Source organism: Pseudophryne corroboree, chromosome 3 (assembly GCF_028390025.1).
Source record: "Pseudophryne corroboree isolate aPseCor3 chromosome 3, aPseCor3.hap2, whole genome shotgun sequence".
Taxonomy (NCBI): domain Eukaryota; kingdom Metazoa; phylum Chordata; class Amphibia; order Anura; family Myobatrachidae; genus Pseudophryne; species Pseudophryne corroboree.
In genome coordinates, this window is record NC_086446.1 from 473,335,971 (window position 1) to 473,355,543 (window position 19,573).

The window sequence follows — 19,573 nt, forward strand, 5'->3', positions numbered from 1 at the left end:
CAGCATCCCTGCCCTCACCCTCCCTGAAGCTCCCTCCTCAGGGTCTCTGCCCTCACCCTCCCTGTGACTCCCCTCAGCATCCCTGCTCTCAGCCTCCCTGTAACTCCACCTTCAGTGTCCCCGACCTCACCCTCCCTGTAACTCCCCCTCAGTGTACCTGCCCTCACCATCCCTGTAACCTTCCCTTCAGTGTCCCTGCCCTCTTCCTCCCTGTAGCTCCCCCCTCAGCATCCCTGCCCTCAACCTCCCTGTATCCTTCCATTCAGTGTCCCTGCCCTCACCCTCCCTGTTACTCCACCTCAGTGTCCCTGCCTACACCCTCCCTGGTTGGGGGACGCCAGTCCCTTATGTTGCCAGAAGCTATAAGACCTCTAGATACACCCCTGGTTGCAGACACAGTGGAGTATTTTTTACAGGGGATATTACAGGGCTTTTATGTGTATGTCAGTTCAGTGTGTGCGATGCTGAACAAAATGAATACATGTATAGCTCCTTTGAAATGTTTATTAGGTAATCGGGTGGTGCTTGTTAAGGGTCCGCTGCTATTAGGTGTTGTGAGATGAGTTGCTCAATGTTTGAGGAGGCAGGTCCCTGTACTAACTCCCTAATCCTACCTTAGGGGGCGTTAGGCACCACCCGCCTCCTTAATAAACATCTCAAAGGAGCTACAGTATAAATGTTATTCATTGTGTTCAGCATTGCACACATTAAGACATATATTAAAGTGCTCTTATATCTCCCCTAAACTATATTTTCTTGGAACTGCTATTCATATACATAGCGTGCCCCATTTTTTTTTTTTACCTCTCAATGCCAATGGGGAGGGGCCTTTCAAGTTCTTGCTATGGGGCCTACAAAGTTCTAGTTACACCTCTGATTGCAACATTTAGTTTGTCTAGGTATGAATTTGAACCTTAAGCTGGACACTTTCCTAACTGTTTGCGAGGCCATTATTTATTACCCAACTAAAGTGTGATGTGGAATACGTATTACAGCTACATAAGTTAAAAGATTCAGGTCAAAAAAGTTTAATAAATTAATTTACCCAGTGACAAAAGCAAAGCCATATCTCCCACCTGTCTCAAGTTTGGCAAGGCAGTCCTGATTTGGGAGGCCTGTCCTGAATTGGGTGGACTCTCCCACCATACCATGTTCATCTTCCCGATTTGCAGGAGGTGGGAATGTATTTCTCCTGCATCACGCTGTGTAGGAAGGTGCTTTCAGTGCATGTGGCAATAAAATGATATTTCTGTAGTAGGGGAGGCAGTCACTTAACACTTAAAAATGCAAAACACACCCAAGCGGACATGATCATAACCACTATAATGCAGTTATGCCCCAGTGTGTGCTGTAGCCGCCTGTACTGATTTGGAGTGTATGAATGCCAGGAGCTATGATAAAACATTCAGTATGACGATTGACTATTTAATCTAACAAGGAAAATACATTCCTTCCTGGCCTCAATAATGGCCATAGATAAATTCCCTGGCTACAGTATATATTCCCTAAAATATTCTTTATATATTATAGCTACAGGTTCCATTTCTGCCCACTTGGACCATAACCCCCCACCCCGATACTCACCCTCAGCATTCCGGCGGTCAATGTTACGGCACCTGTGTACCGAGTGGTGGCGGGATTCCAGCGTCGGTCACATGACTACCAGCATACAGACCGTTGGGATGCCAAACGCATCCCAACCCAATACATACAGACTGATGCATCACCCTTCTGCAATTGTTACTTCATGTCTGGGGCTAAACACTCCTAGGCGCCTTATATCAGCAGTGGTGATTGATTACTGGAGTTTCTGAATGAATTGTAGCCGGATATTTTTGTAATAATCACTACTAGAATGTTACATTATAGCAAATGAGGCATGATAGACCACTTTGGAGTTATTGTGTATAGCCAGGTGTTTTACCTTAGTGTCACACTCACTGCTGGAAAAGGTGCAAGGAAAGCTGTTCCTGTTCCCCATGTTCTATAGCAGCTGCTGTCACCAAGGAGGCAAAGGAGATTACCAAAGAAGGAACAGTGATGTCAGCAGCAATAACAGTACATAGCAGTCACAGGGTCCAGCAGCTGAACTGGTTGGTATCTGTGTACATCTTCTGAACAACCTTGTCCGTGGTGTGATGACAGTCCTTGGCACCACCAGCTCATTAACCACTGCCTTTACTAATTCTAAATGTTTAATATTTGTGCAAAGAGCTGATCTAAATCTAGTCAATGGATGGCCGGGTAACCTCCTCTGCCGATGAGTACCCCGCATTAAATCAATATAGCGATGTTTAGGTTTCCAAGCACTTTTGGCTTTCTCTACTATTACAGAACGTGGGCGTTTAATTAGGGAGACCAGACTATCCCTTTAACCTGGGACTCTCATGACTTACACAGGTTCTCTGACTGCTTAAAACCAAGTGAAATGCAGGCTTGTAGTCAGCCAGCCACAGAACCTGTGTAATTCATGAGTGTTCCAGGTTAAAGGGATAGTCTGGTCACCCTAGTTTTATGCACAAAATGGTTTATTTTATTTCATACAGTATCTAAGTGTCAGAGAATGTTTTGCAACTGCCCATACTTTATAGATAGATTATAAAATTATGTATCTTATGTGTATCTGTGTTTGCTATGAAATCTTAATAAAGTAATACTCACAGACGAGTCTATGTTTTTGTAGTCTATGTTTTTGTACATTGATACAGTATATATATATATATATATATATATATATACTCATTCTGCAGGATAGGTGGAACTAAAACTGATAAAATGGTTAAAATAAAACTGATGTAGTCAATATCACCCAGTCGAAAATCAGCTATCATTACTGTGATTACATTAACCTTGATAAAAGGCAGTGCCAGATTAAACCCTGTGGAGGCTCCTAGACAGTCGAAATCTCGGAGCCCTCTTGTAGATTATCTCCTAATACGTTTTTAATTTTACCAACCAACAGTCTACGATCTGTAAGCTGTAATGGGAATCTGATGTCTATGGTTTATGTACTTTAAGTTGTTAATGGGTACATTACATTAACACAGTATTTTCTCTATAGAGTCCCTGTAATAAGGAAAACACTCTTTTGAACTTTTGTGAAATTGCAGGAGAGTCTAATAACTTGGTACCAACATTCTAATGTTATAGATCCACTGCTACTGTAATAATGGGCACAAAGTAGGTACCCAGCATTACCACGGTTAATGCACATTATTGGTATGAGAAATGCATTTTCTAGCAGTGAGGATTGCATTCACACTTTAAATAAAGACGAGCAACTTTAAGAAAAATTCCTGTTTGAGTTCAGATCCCTTAAATCTCAAGACATATTTTTAGCCTAAGCTTTTATATGCACAGTTGTTAAGACTTAAGTTACATGGAAATGCTGGACACCGAATCTTGGCATGATTCTTAAGAGATGATCCCAGATATATTTTTAATCAAGTGTCTTATGTTTCTTACTTGTGAGTCATAACATTCCCAAGTCCTATCGAGATGGGTCTCTAAATTCAGCAACATGGCTATATATGATGGTGCTGGGAATAGACCACAGCTTACTATCTGCCAAATAAAGGAGGGATACAGCCTGGGCTGTGGTAAATACAACTATATGTCTATTTGTGTGTCCTTTCTGCATCTATATCCTACAGGGTTCCACAGACATTTCTCAGAATCCTTGGTTCCCTTATTGTCTGTTATAGAATGGGCTTAGCGGGCTATATTAACAAAGCATGCCAGGCTTTGCACTAAATGTGAGTGACACTTTAAATTTTCAGCTGAAATCTACCAAGAAGTGGCAGATTATAAAGGGCACCGCTTCATAAATATATCCCAGAGACTCAAAATTATATGATAAGGGATTTTGTATATGGTGTTTCTGAGTTTTAGGTGTACCTGTGGTTTACTCACAGCTATTTCATACCCTCCAACATGACCCGCCCCACTAGGTACAAAATGCTCTGTTTCTGGGCTTCCCTCTTAATTTATTTTTGCCATCACCTGTGAAGAAACAGCTTTCTTATCATTTAACTAGTTCAACACAGGTGATGGAAATCATAAATTAAGAGGGAAGTCCAGAAACAGAGCATTTTGTACCTAGTGGGGCGGGTCATGTTGGAGGGTCTGCTATTTTATATACTGTAGCCGCCCACACACCATACTTGCCTACCTGACCCTCTCCATGAGGGAGAAAATGCTCTGTTCCTGGACTTTCCTGGTTATGTATGATTGCCATCACCTGTGGTGAGCTAGTTAATTGATAAGAAAGGTGTTTCACCACAGGTGATGGCAATCATACATTACCAGGAAAGTCCAGGAACAGAGCATTTTCTCCCTCATGGAGAGGGTCAGGTAGGCAAGTATGCCACACACTGTGTGATATTATTACAGACCAATCACAATGTTTACACTGTGCACCAGTGGCGTAAGTTCGTCACAGTCACCTGGAGGCAAGATAAATATTGGTGCCCCCCTATTTCCTATATTAAGATAAGTGTGTGTGTGTGTGCGTGCGTGCGTGCGTGCGTGCGTGCGTGTGTGTGTGTGTGTGTGTGAAGTGTTCTGAAAAAAAATTATATACTGTAGTTATACATTTTATTGTCTTTTATTTTAAATCACACACTTCTTAGCAGTCATACCCAGGATTAGAACCCATGACCTGTTACACTAACAGCAGACACTTTACTGATGGAGCTATTTGCTCCTGTACAGGAAGCATGAGAATTCTAACTATATAAAGTTACGTGTAATTTTCAGAGAAGTATCTTCATATAGTTAGAATTCTCATATTTCCTATGCAGGAGCAAACAGCTTCATCGGTAAGGTGCCGCATCCAGTGTAATAGGTTGTGGTTTCTAATCCTGGGTATGACACTTGTAAAATGTGTATATTCAGCATAATAAAGTGGGTGTGATTTGTAAGGTGCAGGGACCAGTGAGGAAGTCGGCCACTGAAAAGACAGCAGCAGCTATCAATTAACTTAATTCAATGGTGTCATAGAATGGGAGGAGAGGTGCCCCCCTTCAGAGCAGGAGCCCGGCGGCAGATGACTCCGTTGCCTCCCAGAGTTCTGCCTCTGCTGTGCACTGACATTTTAGTCAGAAATAATTTGGATTGATACCAAAGATATCTCAAAAGATTACCCCACAAAAGCAGAGATTAGCTCTGTGCATGGTAAGTGTTTTTCATACTATTAAATGATCTATAAAGCATAAATGCCGACTGGAGAATTTGTAATAGCACTGCATCACTTACCTAAATTATTTCAAGCTAGTTTTGCAAATCCTTTACCTATTTCAATATATTTAGTTTTATTTAACTGTAACTGCATTACAATGCATTAGAATTATAGAACACAAATGTGCTTTGCTTTTACAGTCCAGGTTATAAGGATATCCATGCTTAAGCATAGGTGATTTAATTGGTACCTCAGTTAATTCATACCTCCCAACATGACCCTCTCCAGGAGGGACAGAATGCTGTGCTCCTGGACTTCCCTCTTAACTTATGATTGCCATCACCTTTGCTGACACACCTTTCTTATCTATTAACCTGTTCAACACAGGTGATGGCAATCATAAATTAAGATAAAAGTCCAGAAGCAGAGTATTCTGTCCTTCCTGGAGAGGGTCATGTTGGTAGGTATGGTTAATTTGATTCAACCATTGGACTCAAGCGTGGACTCAACCTGTCATGGCAGAGTTTGGGAAACCTTGGTATACTGTGTACCCAGCTTAACAGTGCACATTTCTCACAGAAGTGAAATAAATTAGAATTACCCATAGATCTTATAAATACTAGTGATGAGCGAGGTTCGGTTTTACTCGGTTTTACTCGGTTCTCAAAACGGCATCTTATTGGCTATCCAAAACACGTGACATACGTGAGCCAATAAGATGCCGTTTTGAGAACCGAGTAAAACCGAGTATAACCGAGTAAAACCGAATCCGCTCATCACTAATAAATACATCAGTTATAGGCCCTACACACTTGGCGATATTCTGAAAGATATGAACGATCTCGTTCATAAATGAACGAGAACTCGTTCATATCTTTCAGTGTGGAGGCTCCAGCGATGAACGATGCGCGGCCCCGCGCTCGTTCATCGCTGGTCTCCCGTCGGCTGTGCATGCAGGCCAATATGGACGATCTCGTCCATATTTGCCTGCACTTCAATGCAGCCGGGTGACGGGGGGAGTGAAGAAACTTCACTCCCCCCGTCACTGCCCCCCCGCCGCCGGGTCGCTCGTCGGCCGTATCGGCCGTCGGGCACCTCGGCGGCACATCGCCAAGTGAGTAGGGCCCATTAGTAAATCAGTAATGAATACACCTGTGTTCTGGCAAGTATATATGGATAAACATGCTCTGTTTTAGTGTGTCCCAAGGACTGGATCTGAGAAGCACTGCTGTACTCTAATCATACCAATGTAGGCCCAGTGGAATAAAAATACAATTCATACCTCCCAACATGACCCATTGCAGGAGGGACAAAATGCTCTGTTCCTGGGCTTCCCTCTTACTTTATGATTGCTATCACCTGCTTGTACCTGGACTTCCCTCTTAATGTATGATTGGCATCACCTGTGGTAAAACGAACTGGTCAATGAACTAGTTCTACACAGGTGAGGGCAATCATACATTAAGAAAGAAGTCCAGGAGTAGAACATTTTGTTCCTCCTGGAATGTGTCATGTTGAGAGGTGTGCAGTTTCTGAAACGTGACAACACTGCATTAGGAACTGCTGGGGGATCACGCTGCACCTTGTTTTTCTCAGTCAATTCTTGATTTTAATGGTTTAATTTCCAGATTGCATACTCCCTCAATAGACAGTACCTTACCTCCCAACATGACCCTCTCCAGGAGGGACAGAATGCTCTGCTCCTGGACTTCTCTCTTAAGTTATGATTGCCCTCAATTGTGCTGAAACACCTTTCTTATCCATTAACCTGTTCAATACAGGTGCCGGCAATTATAAATTAAGAGAAAGTCCAGGAGCAGAGCATTGTGTCCCTCCTGGAGAGGGTCATGTTGGGAGGTATGCAGTATATCAACATGGATATACAGTACAGTACATGCATACAGGAACATGGAACACAGCCAGAAACAACTCTGTAGCTCCCTCTTGAGGCTGAATCTGATGACTACAAGGAAAAAGAAAATTTCTGAAGCTGAAGAAATATCTAATTGTTTATGTAAATATACTGTAGCAATACCTATATTCTCTATGCAGCTGTTCGTTTTTGTGGATTTTCCTGAATATTTATAAATAACTGAAAAGAAAAAGGTAGCATGAACATTTTATTAATAGGGGTTGTTGTTTTTATTTGGACTTTAGCATGAGAAACAGAGGACGATGATGGACAGCTCAGCTCCAGGAGTCATTCTGTACCCAGCTCACAATCTATGGGTGGAGGGTTCACAGCCCAGCTAACAAATGGGTTAAGAGAGACACAAGACACTTGAACGTTTGCATATCATGTTTATTTCCATTAGGAAATACTGGCTAAATTCTACAGGTAAATACAGCTTGAAGTGTAGGTGAAGTCTGAAATGGGACCAAATAAATAAAGAGCAGTGACTGAAACAACTGTTTAGACTTCCAACATATCATAGTTTTTATCTATTCAATAACAGGTTATGTTGTTACTAATTGCTGTGTAAATATAAAGTGCTTTGTGGTTAAATAAATGTTATTTAACCTAATCTCTGTGTCTGTATACTGTGTGGGAGACATAAGTCCTATGTGACAGCAGCAAGGAGACAGGAGGTGTATTTTAATCTAAATTCTAACTACCAGCCTCAGCATTAGTTGACTGTGTTCTGTCAGTCCAAATACAGATAGCTTTCAGGTGAGGAGAAAATAAGTTGAACATGCAGATTACATAAATACACTGTTACTAGAAACACATTCCAGCCTTTCTTAATTATCAGTAGCATCATCTAAACCTCCAACCATGTAGTACTATTTAATAGTCCCACATATTCAATTACTAGCTCCATTAGTTGCTACTAATATTACAGATATCTATTAACATGATGCAAGTACTTGACCCACTTTGGTTTGTGAAGCCTCATTTGGACTACTACTGCCAGCATTGCCTTCAGCTGGTGATCCTATAGCAAGTGGTAGTGCATGAAGGAAGCTGCAGATTGCAGTCTCTGGTTGAAAAGTCACTGACATTAATTTATGTTGGTCCATTAAACAGAACAAAACCTTACAAATGAATGGAGATTAACTGTATCTGATTACTGCAATCTTCTCTGGTTCACTCTTCAGAAGATGTCAGGATCACCTTGCAAAAAAAAGAAAAAAGCTAGTTATAACGCATGGGTGAACAAACATGCAGCATCATACTTCACAATAATATTATAGACCAGAGAGTAGGGGTTTTGGTTCAGATTGACATTTTCTCTCCACCATTCTCTAACCGCAGAGCTCTATGCCCCAAGCTCACACCAGGTCCTACCTCCCAACATAACCCTCTCCAGGAGGGACAGAATGCTCTACTCCTGGACTTCCCTCTTAACACCTTTCTTATCCCTTAACCTGTTCAAAACAGGTATCGGAGATCATAGACTAAGAGAAATTCCAGAAGCAGAGCATTTTGTCCCTCCTGGAGAGGGTCATGTTAGGAGGTATGGTGTAGAGCAGTGTTTCCCAACCTCGGTCCTCAAGGCACGCTAACAGTCCTGGTTTTAGTGATATCCAGGCTTGAACACAGGTGACTTAATTAGTACCTCAGTTATTTTGATTTAACCATCTGTGCTGAGGCCTGGATATCACTAAAACCTGCACTGTTGGTGTGCCTTGAGGACCACGGTTGGGAATGCCTGGTGTAGAGGAAGCATTATTCCAGAGATTCCTAATGAACACTTTAGTGATGATAAACTCACTGTCTACACAAATATCATTTACAGGTGTTTATGCTGTACACAGTGGCGGATTCAGGGGGGGGGGGGGCACCAAGGCACGTGCCCCCCCTGTCGTTTACAAGATGTTTTGTTGTAATGCAGCAACTCTCCCGCCCTCACCCTTTCCGCCGCCGTCGCTGCCGCAACAACTTCCACAGCCGTGCTGAGAATTAACATTGTCCATCTCACCCGCGGCTGCCAGCTCCTCCCGGCCCCAGCGAACGCCGCTTCCTGATCCACGGCTCGCCTCTACCATTAAGCCTGTGTCACTCTCCATTGGCTAGAGAGTGGCACAGTGTCCAGCCGCCCCTACATTCAGGATCTCCGGCAGCCATGTAAAGAGACCCTGTGACGCTGTCTCCTGGACTCCAGCCAGAGCGTGAAGGTATTTTTTTTTTTTAAGGGGGGTTGGCCAGCCACAGTACCACATAGTACCACTTATGTAATAAATATAGTTGTTTTAGCGTGCCCCTAGCTTGAGTGTTTGAATGTCCACAATGAGACAGAATTATGAATAAAATTTCAATGTATTTGTATAAATGAGTAAAAATAAATAAAACCAGGTGAATTATAAGTGCAGGTTTTTATATATATTACTGGTAATCCTAAAAAAAAAACAACTGCCTCTTCCCGTCACCTTCTCTGTCAACCCTCTGCCTCTCCCTGTCACCATTTTCTGTCACACACAGCCTTTCCATATCCCACTTTTTCTCCCCATCAATTCTCTCTCCTGTCACCCTTTCCGTCACCCACGCCCTCTCCCCGTCATCTTCTACGTCACTCACTGCCTCCTCCTAGTGTCACCTATTGCCTCCTCCTGTCAGCCATTCCCTGGCTTCACCCACTGCCTTTCTAAATATCACCCACTGGCACTGCCTCTCCCTGTCTTCAGAAAAGCAGTCAGGAGTTGAGCTGGCCAAAGCCTGGATGTGACTGCTGAAAAGAGTGGGGGCGGGATGTACTGTCACTGATCGCGGGTCATCGCTGGTCAACGCAATGATACTAATCGCATATGTACTAACATATGCGATTAGTATTACAGAGCGATGCCAGGGGTGTCCTGCGATCAGTGATGTTCCACAGGACAAGGTTTGTGGCACCTCCCAGCCCTGGGAGGTGACGTGCAGGGAGTCCCCGTGATCCTCCTTCTCCCCCCTGCAGCTGAAAGGAGACAAGGCTGTGCTGCGGGGGAGAAGGAGGAGGGGGTCCGGGGGTAGGGAGATCGTCGTGAGCGGCGCAGGTCGGCGGCGGGATGCAGTGGCGGTAACTAGCCCATAGGCTTCTATGGGGTATCGCCATCAAAAGATGGCGATACCCCCGGCGGCGTAATCCCAGCGGTGGGGCCTTAGTACATATGAAAATGCGGTAAAACCCCCGAAAACGGGGGATTTACCACATTTTCCCTTTAGTACATCCCGCCAACAGTGAGGACTGAGGAGACAAAGGTTGGCAAGGGCTGGGGAGTCGGTGAGTAGGCTGGCATATTGGGAGTGGGTGAGGAAGTTTGATGAAAACGAGGGCATAGCTCGTGTATATGGCATTCTCCTTGAGTCCACGCCCCTTGTTGCATGGCTACACCCACTTTTCCATGAGCCCGTGCGCATACAAACCCCCTTCCCCTTTTTTCCTGTCATGGTGCCCCCCCTGTCATTTAGTTCTGGGTCCGCCCCTGACTGTACATATGTTGAGATTTGAATATGGACAAATGTTTTTTATTTCAAGTGGCTACATAGGGCAATGCCTTCATATAGAACCGCATGTTGCACAGACAGAAAATAATGCAGACTGATCAGTAGATATATCTGTAATACAGACTAATCAGTAGACACATCTGTAATGCAGACTGATCAGTAGACACATTACCTTTAATCAGGTTCAGATATGTACTAGAAGTTGTCACAAAGACTGGACTACATGAGAATAACAGTGGGCCCTGGCAGTGGCTACTTCTTAAAATATACACTAGACACCAGGGGCTTCTTAGGAGAGGAAGGGTCCCGTGTGTAGCCTCCATGGGCCCCCTCCTCTCTAGCCAGCAGCACAGTACGACTCTGAGCACTAGGGTCACTAGAGGACCCTATTACTGTACCAGGATTCAGTGCGCATGTGCATGTCTCCAGGAAAATGGCGTGGTGCCAGTTTTCCTGGCGATTTTCCTACTGCACATGTGCAAAACGCTGGGAGAATGGCTCCATTTTGAAGGTAATTTGTGCAGCGCTGCTGCCGTCGACTCTGGAGGTATAAGTATTCAAATAAATGGGTACATACCTCCCAACATGACCCTCTCCAGGAGGGGTACAATGCTCTGCTCCTGGACTTCAATCTTAATTTATGATTGTCCTCACCTGTGGTGAAACACCTTTCTTATCCATTAACCTGTTCAACGCAGGTGCCAGCAATCTTAAATTAAGAGAAAAGTCCAGAAGCAGAGCATTCTGTCCCTCCTGGAGAGGGTCATGTTGGGAGGTATGTGGGTACAGTCTGGCATATGTCCTAACATAACCCTCTCCAGGAAGGGCAGAATGCTCTGCTTCTGGACTTTTCTCTTAATATATGATTGCTGGCACCTGTTGTGAACAGGATACTGGATAAGAAAGGTGTTTCAGCACAGTTGCCGGCAATCATAAATTAGGAGGGAAGTCCAGGAGCAGAACATTTTGTCCCTTCTGGAGAGGGTCATGTTGGGAGGTATGGTGTGGGCCCCCTTTGATCCAGTGGTCCGGGTGCGCTTCTCCCATTATGGAAATGCTACTGGTAGACACATTTGTTAGCATGCCACGGAATAATATAGACATCCAAGTCATTACAATTTTTGGTTTCTGGAACATACACAAATATATGATGGTGTGCTTCACTATTGTGAAAAATCAATGGTTACTGTAATAATCATGTTATAGATTGATCATGAGATATTGAACTACATGTCATCCTTAGCATTTCTGAATTTTTTTTTTTTTTAATTACCAAACATAGTGACATACAGATGAACATTTATGTGTAAGGTCCAGCTGCAGGGTTAATTAGTTGTCTAAGAAAGTGTCAGATGTAGGGAAATGCTCATTGATCAGGTCAAAAATAACTCTTTATGGGAGCTCAGAAAGGTTTGTATGGTGCTTCTTGTTAAAAATGTATCAATGTTCTCATGACAAATTCATGTACTCTCCAAATTTCTTGAAGATATGTGAAACCTCATATGCTGACTCTATACTATAACAGGACAAAGGGGCCATAAAACCCCTAATTAGCATCTTCATAAGACAGTGAGCCAGCAGGAGAGAGGGGGGGGGGGGGGAGTACATGTGACAGGCCAGTGAGGCATAAAATGCCATATGAGATTCTGAAATGTGCGACATAGGGAATCATTCCATCTTCTTGCATCCTCCCAAAGGCAGATTTCATGTACAGCAAATGAGACTGTTCCTTTTTTGTTTATAAGAAAATTATTTGCCTAAGACTATGTTTGCATGCCCTTTTTTTTAATTGTTTATGTATAAACTTTAAGCATTGTGAATAGCTTTCTGATTTTAAACTTAATTTTAATAAGATTGGTCTTTGTGATTCTTTTCAGATCCATTTTGCCTGTGGATTCGGCCAAACCATGCTACTTATATTTGGAAAATTAATAGTGGCAAAGATATTAGGAGTACAATCATTTCTGCTTATTTTTATTAACTACAGATGTGTCCTTCTACATCCTTGCTGCAGTCACGTTAAACAGCCCTTCTAGTCATGCCAGTCTGAGCGTCTTTATGTGCAACTTTTTTCCGTTTAAATGCGTCTAAGTCACATTGCTATAGGATGCACAAGCAGCATATGCTGATTACACTGATATGCAGCATGCCTATAGTGTGTGTGTGACTGCGGCTGTATCTGCATTATACATACGAAATGCTACATAACGGTGTTTTTCTGGATACCACTGTAATAATAGCATTTCGTACGTAGATACAGCCAGTTACACACAGAATATAGGCTTGCCGCATATCATTTTAATCAGCATAAGCTGTGAATAATACGCATTTCTGTCAAAAAAAGACACTCAATGTTAGCAGAGCTGCCAGCTACATACCTCCCAACATGACCCTCTCCAGGAGGGACACAATGCTCTGCTCCTGGACTTTTTTCTTCATTTATGATTGCCGGCACCTGTTTTGTACAGGTTAATGGATAGGAAAGGTGTTTTAGCACAGGTGATGGCAATCATAAATTAAGAGGGAAGTCCAGGAGCAGAGCATTCTGTCCCTCCTGCAGAGGGTCATGTTGGGAGGTATGCAGCTGACTCACGCCAGGCATCTCCTGCTGCATGGCATTTTGAGGCAAGATGTATGAGAACACATCTGCATGTGTCAGACCCATGTCACGCAGTGAAAGCTGAATGTGACAAAGTGACAGACAGCGGCTAGAGCTTGTAGTGTACTGGAACCAGCTCTGTGACAGATACTATGATTATATTAAGTGAGACCTCCATGAACATATCTCTTGTACCTTAAATAGTTTAGAACTGATCACAAACTGTAATTTTATTTATTTATGAATTATTAATTTCAAGTGTTTTAAGATCTGTATGTTCAAATGAACAAAATATAAACTATCGCTTATGAACAGGTGGCATATATGCTTATTGTAGAATAATTCTCTGCCACATCATACTTAATAGGCATACCTTTGAGGAGATAGTCTCACGGGTCTTCAGTCTAAGCTTGTTGACTTGGGACTCAGCAATGTCTGCCCGTTCCTCAGCCTCCTCCAAGTCATGCTGGAACCTACGGCACTTCGACAAGTGGGTGTTTGTTTGTTGTTCCTGTCCGCAATATAACAAAAGCAAATTAATATAAATAGAATATGGGAAGACAGGCTTATCAGAATTTGGTGAAGGCTCCTTACTTTCTGGGTTTCTGCAAATTCACTATAGGGTGTTTGCATTGAATGGACAAGAGATTCTCAATATGTAACATTTAACCCATGAGTACTTTGCATTTAGATGCTATTAATGAAACATTCATCATCAAAACAATATTTGTATAATATAAAGGGAATGCCATCTGGAAGAAATATTTCAAGTCATTTATGCAATTACAGAAATTATAACATTTCCACATAATAGGATTTTGGTACTTACCGATAAATCCGTTTCTATGATGCCACAGAGGACACTGGAGTAGAAGTTGACACTGGGGGTTTAGATGGTGGTTATAGGGAGCTGGCACTTTAAATTGATCAAGAAGTGTGAAGGCTTCTCCCCCCTCTATGCCCAATCAGCCCTCAGTTTAAGAAATGAGGAGAGAAGAGACTGGAGCAGAGAGAAAGAAAAAGGTTAGGACAAGAGGAGAAATACACACAAAAACAAATACAATGACGAAGGCAAGGAAACAGCGCCGGGCAGGCATCCAGTGTCCCCTGTGGCCATCAGAGAAATGGATTTATCGGTAAGTACCAAACTCCTATTTTCTCTTTCAGCCACTAGGGACACTGGAGTAGAAGTCGACACTGGGGACGTCCCAAAGTTTTCCCCCCTGGGCGGGACAGCGCTAAAACCTGCAACACTAAGCAGCCAACTTAGAAGTTGGAGCAGCCAGTGTGTTAAACTTGTAGAATTTAATAAAAGGATGAACCCAAGACCAAGGTGCTGCACAGCAGAGTTAAGTCATGGAGACCCCACAACCATCAGCCCACGATGCACCTAGAGAATGTGTGGAGTTAGCAGAAGACAACAGCTGCAGCCGGGGAACCCGGCGAAAGGAAATACAAATCCATAGCGATAAGTTTGTTTCCTAGCTAGCCACCCACGGAGGGGTGCAACAGAAAAAAATTATAAATCAGCAGACCGATGTAAAAGTGATGTTCGGGCTACATCAAACTACAACACCCTGGACCCAACCAGGGTAGAAGACACACCAGAACCATCCTGTAATACGGGACATCAATAGGCTGAATGATTTGAAAACCAAAAAAGAATAGAGGAAGAAAAAGACAAATGTGTCCTATAATCTGTCCAATCCTCGTGGAAGATAAGATACAGTGGTCTACCAGATAACGCACGGAACACAGACCCCCCCCCCCCCCCCCCCGAGCCGAAGTCAAGGCTAGGAAAACAAAGACCCCCTTCCATACAGGGTAGTCTGGGTCGACATCTCCCGTATGTTCAAGGAAGCCAGTCTGGAGGAATTCAAGCCCGTGAGTAAAAACGCAAGTTTCCCTGGGTGGTACAAATGGGGGGTGTACCTTGGGAATTCCCTGTGAGAAGGTCTGCACTTCTGGAAGGAGCGCCAAATTGTGCTGACAGAGCATTGACAATGTGGAAACCTGGACCAACAGAGATCCCAAACAGATTCCTGAATCTATTCTCGCTTAAAGAAAAGCAGAAATGGGGCACGCGAAAAAGACCCCGCTGAAAATCTTTAACTTAACTTGTTTGGTTTCCCACAACCTTGGGGAATTACTGTATCCGTAAACCTGGACCGTTCAAGATAGTGTCCGCAACAGCCACCCCGTTACACGTAATCGCAGTAAAACAGGTTGAATGAAGGGTCCCTATTGTAACAGAACCAGACGTAGAGGTAGTGACCACTGTCCGACTACCAGGAAAAAAAGCAGGTCCGAGAACCAGGATCTCCGAGGCAAATCTGGTATTACCAGAATCACAGTGGTCAATCTTGTTTGACCTACCGAGTACTCGAGGAAGAAGCTGAAAAGGTAGGAATAGGGAGACGAAGTCCTATGGTCAGGAGACCGATTGAGTGTCCATTGTTTCAGACTGTGGATCCCATGTCCTGGACACATACTGGGGAATTGGTGATGTATACTGGACGCCATGCGGTCCACTTGTGGACAACCCACCACCGAACCAGAGCTCTGAGCACTCCTGGGTGAAGCTTTAGTCGACTGAGATAGTCTGCCTCCCAGTTGTCCACACCCGGGAAAAACAGACAGAGAGAAACATTGTGTTGTGTACACACCACAGCAGAATCTGCACTACATCTCGAATGGTCATCCGACATCGGGTTCTATCTCGTCTGTTGACATAAACTACTAATGTTGTGTTGTCTAACTGTACTCCTAATGCTCTTGAGTGAAGTAAGCGGGCGGCTTCCAGTAGAGTATTGCAGTTTGAATTAATTTCAACACCTTCAACGTAAACCTTTGTTTCCTGGCTTGACCAATGACCCTGGAAATAAAAATCGAGTACCACCACACACCGATCACTGACACTGGCATCTGTCTTCAGAATAATGGTATTCCACAGTCCGAATCGCTTAGCTGCTATGAGATTGACTATCTGAAGCCAACTGAGGCAACATGTTTAGTCCCTGGAGTTAAACATAACATTTTGTGGCGTTGCAGATGACACCCTGACTGGTGGTTGAGGAGGCCCAGCCTACTGAAACTGTAAAACTTATCTTCTGAAAGGAAAAAACCTCCAGGGTACTCATATCCAGGAGAATTCCTAGGAACTGATTGCACAGAGATGATAGAAAAGCTGATTATCCAACAGTGCTGTGCTCAGACGTTGTACAAGAGCAACGCATGTTCCTGTAGTAGGACGGAGCCTTGATGAGAAGACCACCTATGGAATAATCATGACCCGTAAAATCTAAGATGCACAAAATTGATTGTCATGATGTTAGGAACCACTCGGATAGATTTTTATAATAAAACTGTGCCCACGGACCGAGAAGGACCAGCACAAACCTGCTGAGATTACAAGGATAGGAATTTCCCCCGGAGGGGCTAACCGCTTATCCCGTTATGAAGAATGAAACAGAGGAGAAAACTCAAAATCTAATGTTTTGGGGAGGTGGTTAGAACCATCATAGCTCTAAACAGCCATATAGCAGCACCTTAGAAACATCATGGCACTTAACAACCGCATGACCTCCCCTGCGAAACCACCTATCGTTAAATATCGCAGTCGTGCCCTCGGGAGGGAAAGAAAGCAGTTGTGCCACAGTCTTCTCAGCTGGTTCAAACTTCTGGCACCTGCCAGTGGCGTGCAGTCGGCCATATTCTCTAATTTATTTAGACTGAGCGGTATTTCCACACGCTCTACCGAAAAACAACTTTGGCGCTCAAAGGAGCAGAAAGAAGGTTCCGTATAGGAACGTGTAGGTTGCGGAGTAGTAATTGTAAAATGTGCTTCTACCTCCCTTCATGTATGTATGTATGTATGTATGTGTATATATAATATATATATTTGATTATCATCTGTTTAAAATCACACATGTCTTCACAGTGATACCCAGGATTAGAAACCCTGACCTGTTACACTGAAGGCAGGCACCTTACTGATAGAGCTATTTGTTCCTGCCATAGACTCTACATCCGCCTGCCAAGAACGTAGCTAAAACGCTCCTCCAGCTATAATTTCAGATGCTGCAAAATCAGAACTGCCCTACTCTTGTAGCTGTATCTATAGACTATAATGTCTATTCTGTTCACGGAAATCGAGGCATACACTTGTGGAAAATCTTCACAATTCCCCATCATAGACTCTGAAAAGGGACAGTCTGAGATAAAAGGGTTTTGGCATGTGACCCAGTCTTATCAAGACTCCTCCCTGTCACAGATAGCTGATCTGTCATTTACCGAATATTGAGGTGGCTGGAAAAAAAAATGCACAACCATGTAGCTATGAGTGATAGCCGATAAAATAGATCTGTGTAGTAACGTACCCATGGCCCCAGGGCTGTGAAGCAATAAAGTGAACCATTACACCATACATGCCAAAATATATATATATTTTTTTTTTTACTCTCCGTCTGGCAGAATAATACAAACTCCACCAACCCGTCCAGGGATCTGGTCTGATTGGTGTAGAGGCAACAGAAGAGGAAGGAAACAGATAGGGGACCCTGTAAAGGGCCTTCTGATCTAGCTGTCTCCCCCCAATACCTTAAATTAACCATTATTCCTGCAAGGGGAGTTGCCCATGGAGGAGTCAGCCAAAACAAACTTGCAGTGTGGGCGTTCTCATTGAAGTAAAAGGGAGAGACACACCCCTCACTGTAGCCCACTGCTAATCTAGACCCCTGCACACTTACAACATCCAGAGGGCAAATGAACCAGGTATACTGCAGTGGAGAGAATAAGGTGCCTGTTCTAATGCTTGCTGCAGGAGAAAAGAAAGAGGAACAGGTTAAATGCAATTCCAATGCTGCCTGCTGTTAAGGAGCCCGCCCTGCGCTGATTGACAGGCAGAAGCCCGCTCTAGTGATGGCTACTGAGTTGCTGTCTCAACACAATGACTCGAATAATTTAGAAGTTCGAATGATTCGAGTCACTCACAGTTTGGTGTGTTGAGACAGCCCCCAGTAGCCTCTCTCAGTCAGTCACAGTGATTGGGTGGCAGCACTCCTGGCTGACACCCACTGGGAGGGAGCAGCGTGATGCTGCTCAATGTCAGGGCTGCTGCTGTGCCTGTCTTCCTGTGACACTGAGTTGAGACAGTGAACAACTCAGTGGAGACTCATAGGATTCATTACTGATTCATTCAGTGCAGCTGAATAGCAGAGAAACTACCAGAGGTCTGAGTCACTGAGCACTGACTGCCTGTGAGACTGAGTTGAGACAGTGCAGACTCAGTGGAGACAAATCAGATTCATTGATTCAGTCAGTGCAGCTGAATAGCTGACCCACTCCCAGATGTCTGAGTCGAGTGCCGATCATTGGGTCAACCCTGTCTAGGTTGACAGGCACTAGGTCGACCACCGAAGGTCGGCACTGAAGGTCAACACATGACTAGGTCGGCATAGTCATTAGGTTGACACAGTTTTTTGTTGTTGTTTTTTTTTTGGGGGGGGGGTGTCTTGACCCGAATTTCCATCTGGGGCCACCGTCAGTGGCCCCAGTTGGCCCTCAGTTGAAACGTGTTCGCTCGCCATGCTTCAGGCACAAGATTTATAACCAACTTTATGCCCGCTTGGATAGAGGAGATATGAAAAAGTACTAAAACCCCCAAAAAACCTGTGTCGGACTTGCACATGTCGACCTAATGACCGCGTCGACCTTGCATACATGTCGACCTAGTCATGTGTCGACCTTTAATCAGTGTCGACCTACTCACTGTCGACCTTCAGTGGTCGACCTAGACAGGGTCGACCTAAATACCGGATACCGTCTGAGTCACTCCCTCCACGAGTCCCAGCACTGCCAGCAGTCTCTGCTCTCACTGCATGGGCACAGTCTGCAATGCATTACAAAAGAGCCATGTACTGAGACACTGGGGGACATTTACTAAGCAGTGATAAAAGCAGAGAAGTGAGCCAGTGGAGAAGTTGCCCCTTCAACCAATCAGTAGCCCTGTATAATTTTATAGTATGCACATTATAGCTGTTACTTCAGTGCGGATTGGTTGCCATGGGCACTTCTCCACTGGCTCACTTCTCCGCTCTTATCACTGCTTAGTAAATGTCCCCCATTGTCTCGAGACACTACACTGAGCTGAGTCATGTGTCTCAACTCAGTTCAATGTATCCCTTTACCCATGACTAGCCCGCTCTGCTTGTAGTTCTGCCCCTCATTCACTGCTGCTTGGGGAGCCACTCCCTTTATAACCTGGTTGGCTTCCCAGCATTATGTCCACAGCGCTCCCTGGCTGAAACAGCCTGAGCGGATAGTGGCTATAATTAGAGTTTATCTGTTAGCCTCATCCATTAACACAGTG

At 44.0% G+C, this 19,573-nt stretch overlaps 1 protein-coding gene and 1 long non-coding RNA gene across 3 annotated transcripts in view; one reads left to right on the top strand and one right to left on the bottom strand.

Moving 5' to 3' along the window:
* Positions 1-3,554: 3,554 nt before the first annotated feature.
* On the top strand, positions 3,555-7,555 carry LOC135056069 (uncharacterized). Of its 2 annotated transcripts, XR_010243888.1 has the most exons (3): positions 3,566-3,599; positions 4,924-5,175; positions 7,337-7,555. It is a non-coding gene; the product is annotated as an uncharacterized LOC135056069 (long non-coding RNA). The 2 variants fall into 2 exon arrangements; XR_010243887.1 differs by lacking the exon at positions 4,924-5,175 and having other exon boundaries at positions 3,555-3,599.
* LOC135056068 (myosin-3) overlaps positions 7,461-19,573 on the bottom strand; it is a 74,771-nt gene continuing 62,658 nt past the window's right edge. The window contains exons 39-40 of the mRNA XM_063960787.1: positions 13,577-13,714; positions 7,461-8,294 (exon numbers count right to left, since the gene is read on the bottom strand). Coding sequence (XP_063816857.1) covers positions 8,268-8,294; positions 13,577-13,714 — 165 coding nt within the window. The 3' untranslated portion in view covers positions 7,461-8,267. The remainder of the gene's footprint in view (positions 8,295-13,576; positions 13,715-19,573) is intronic.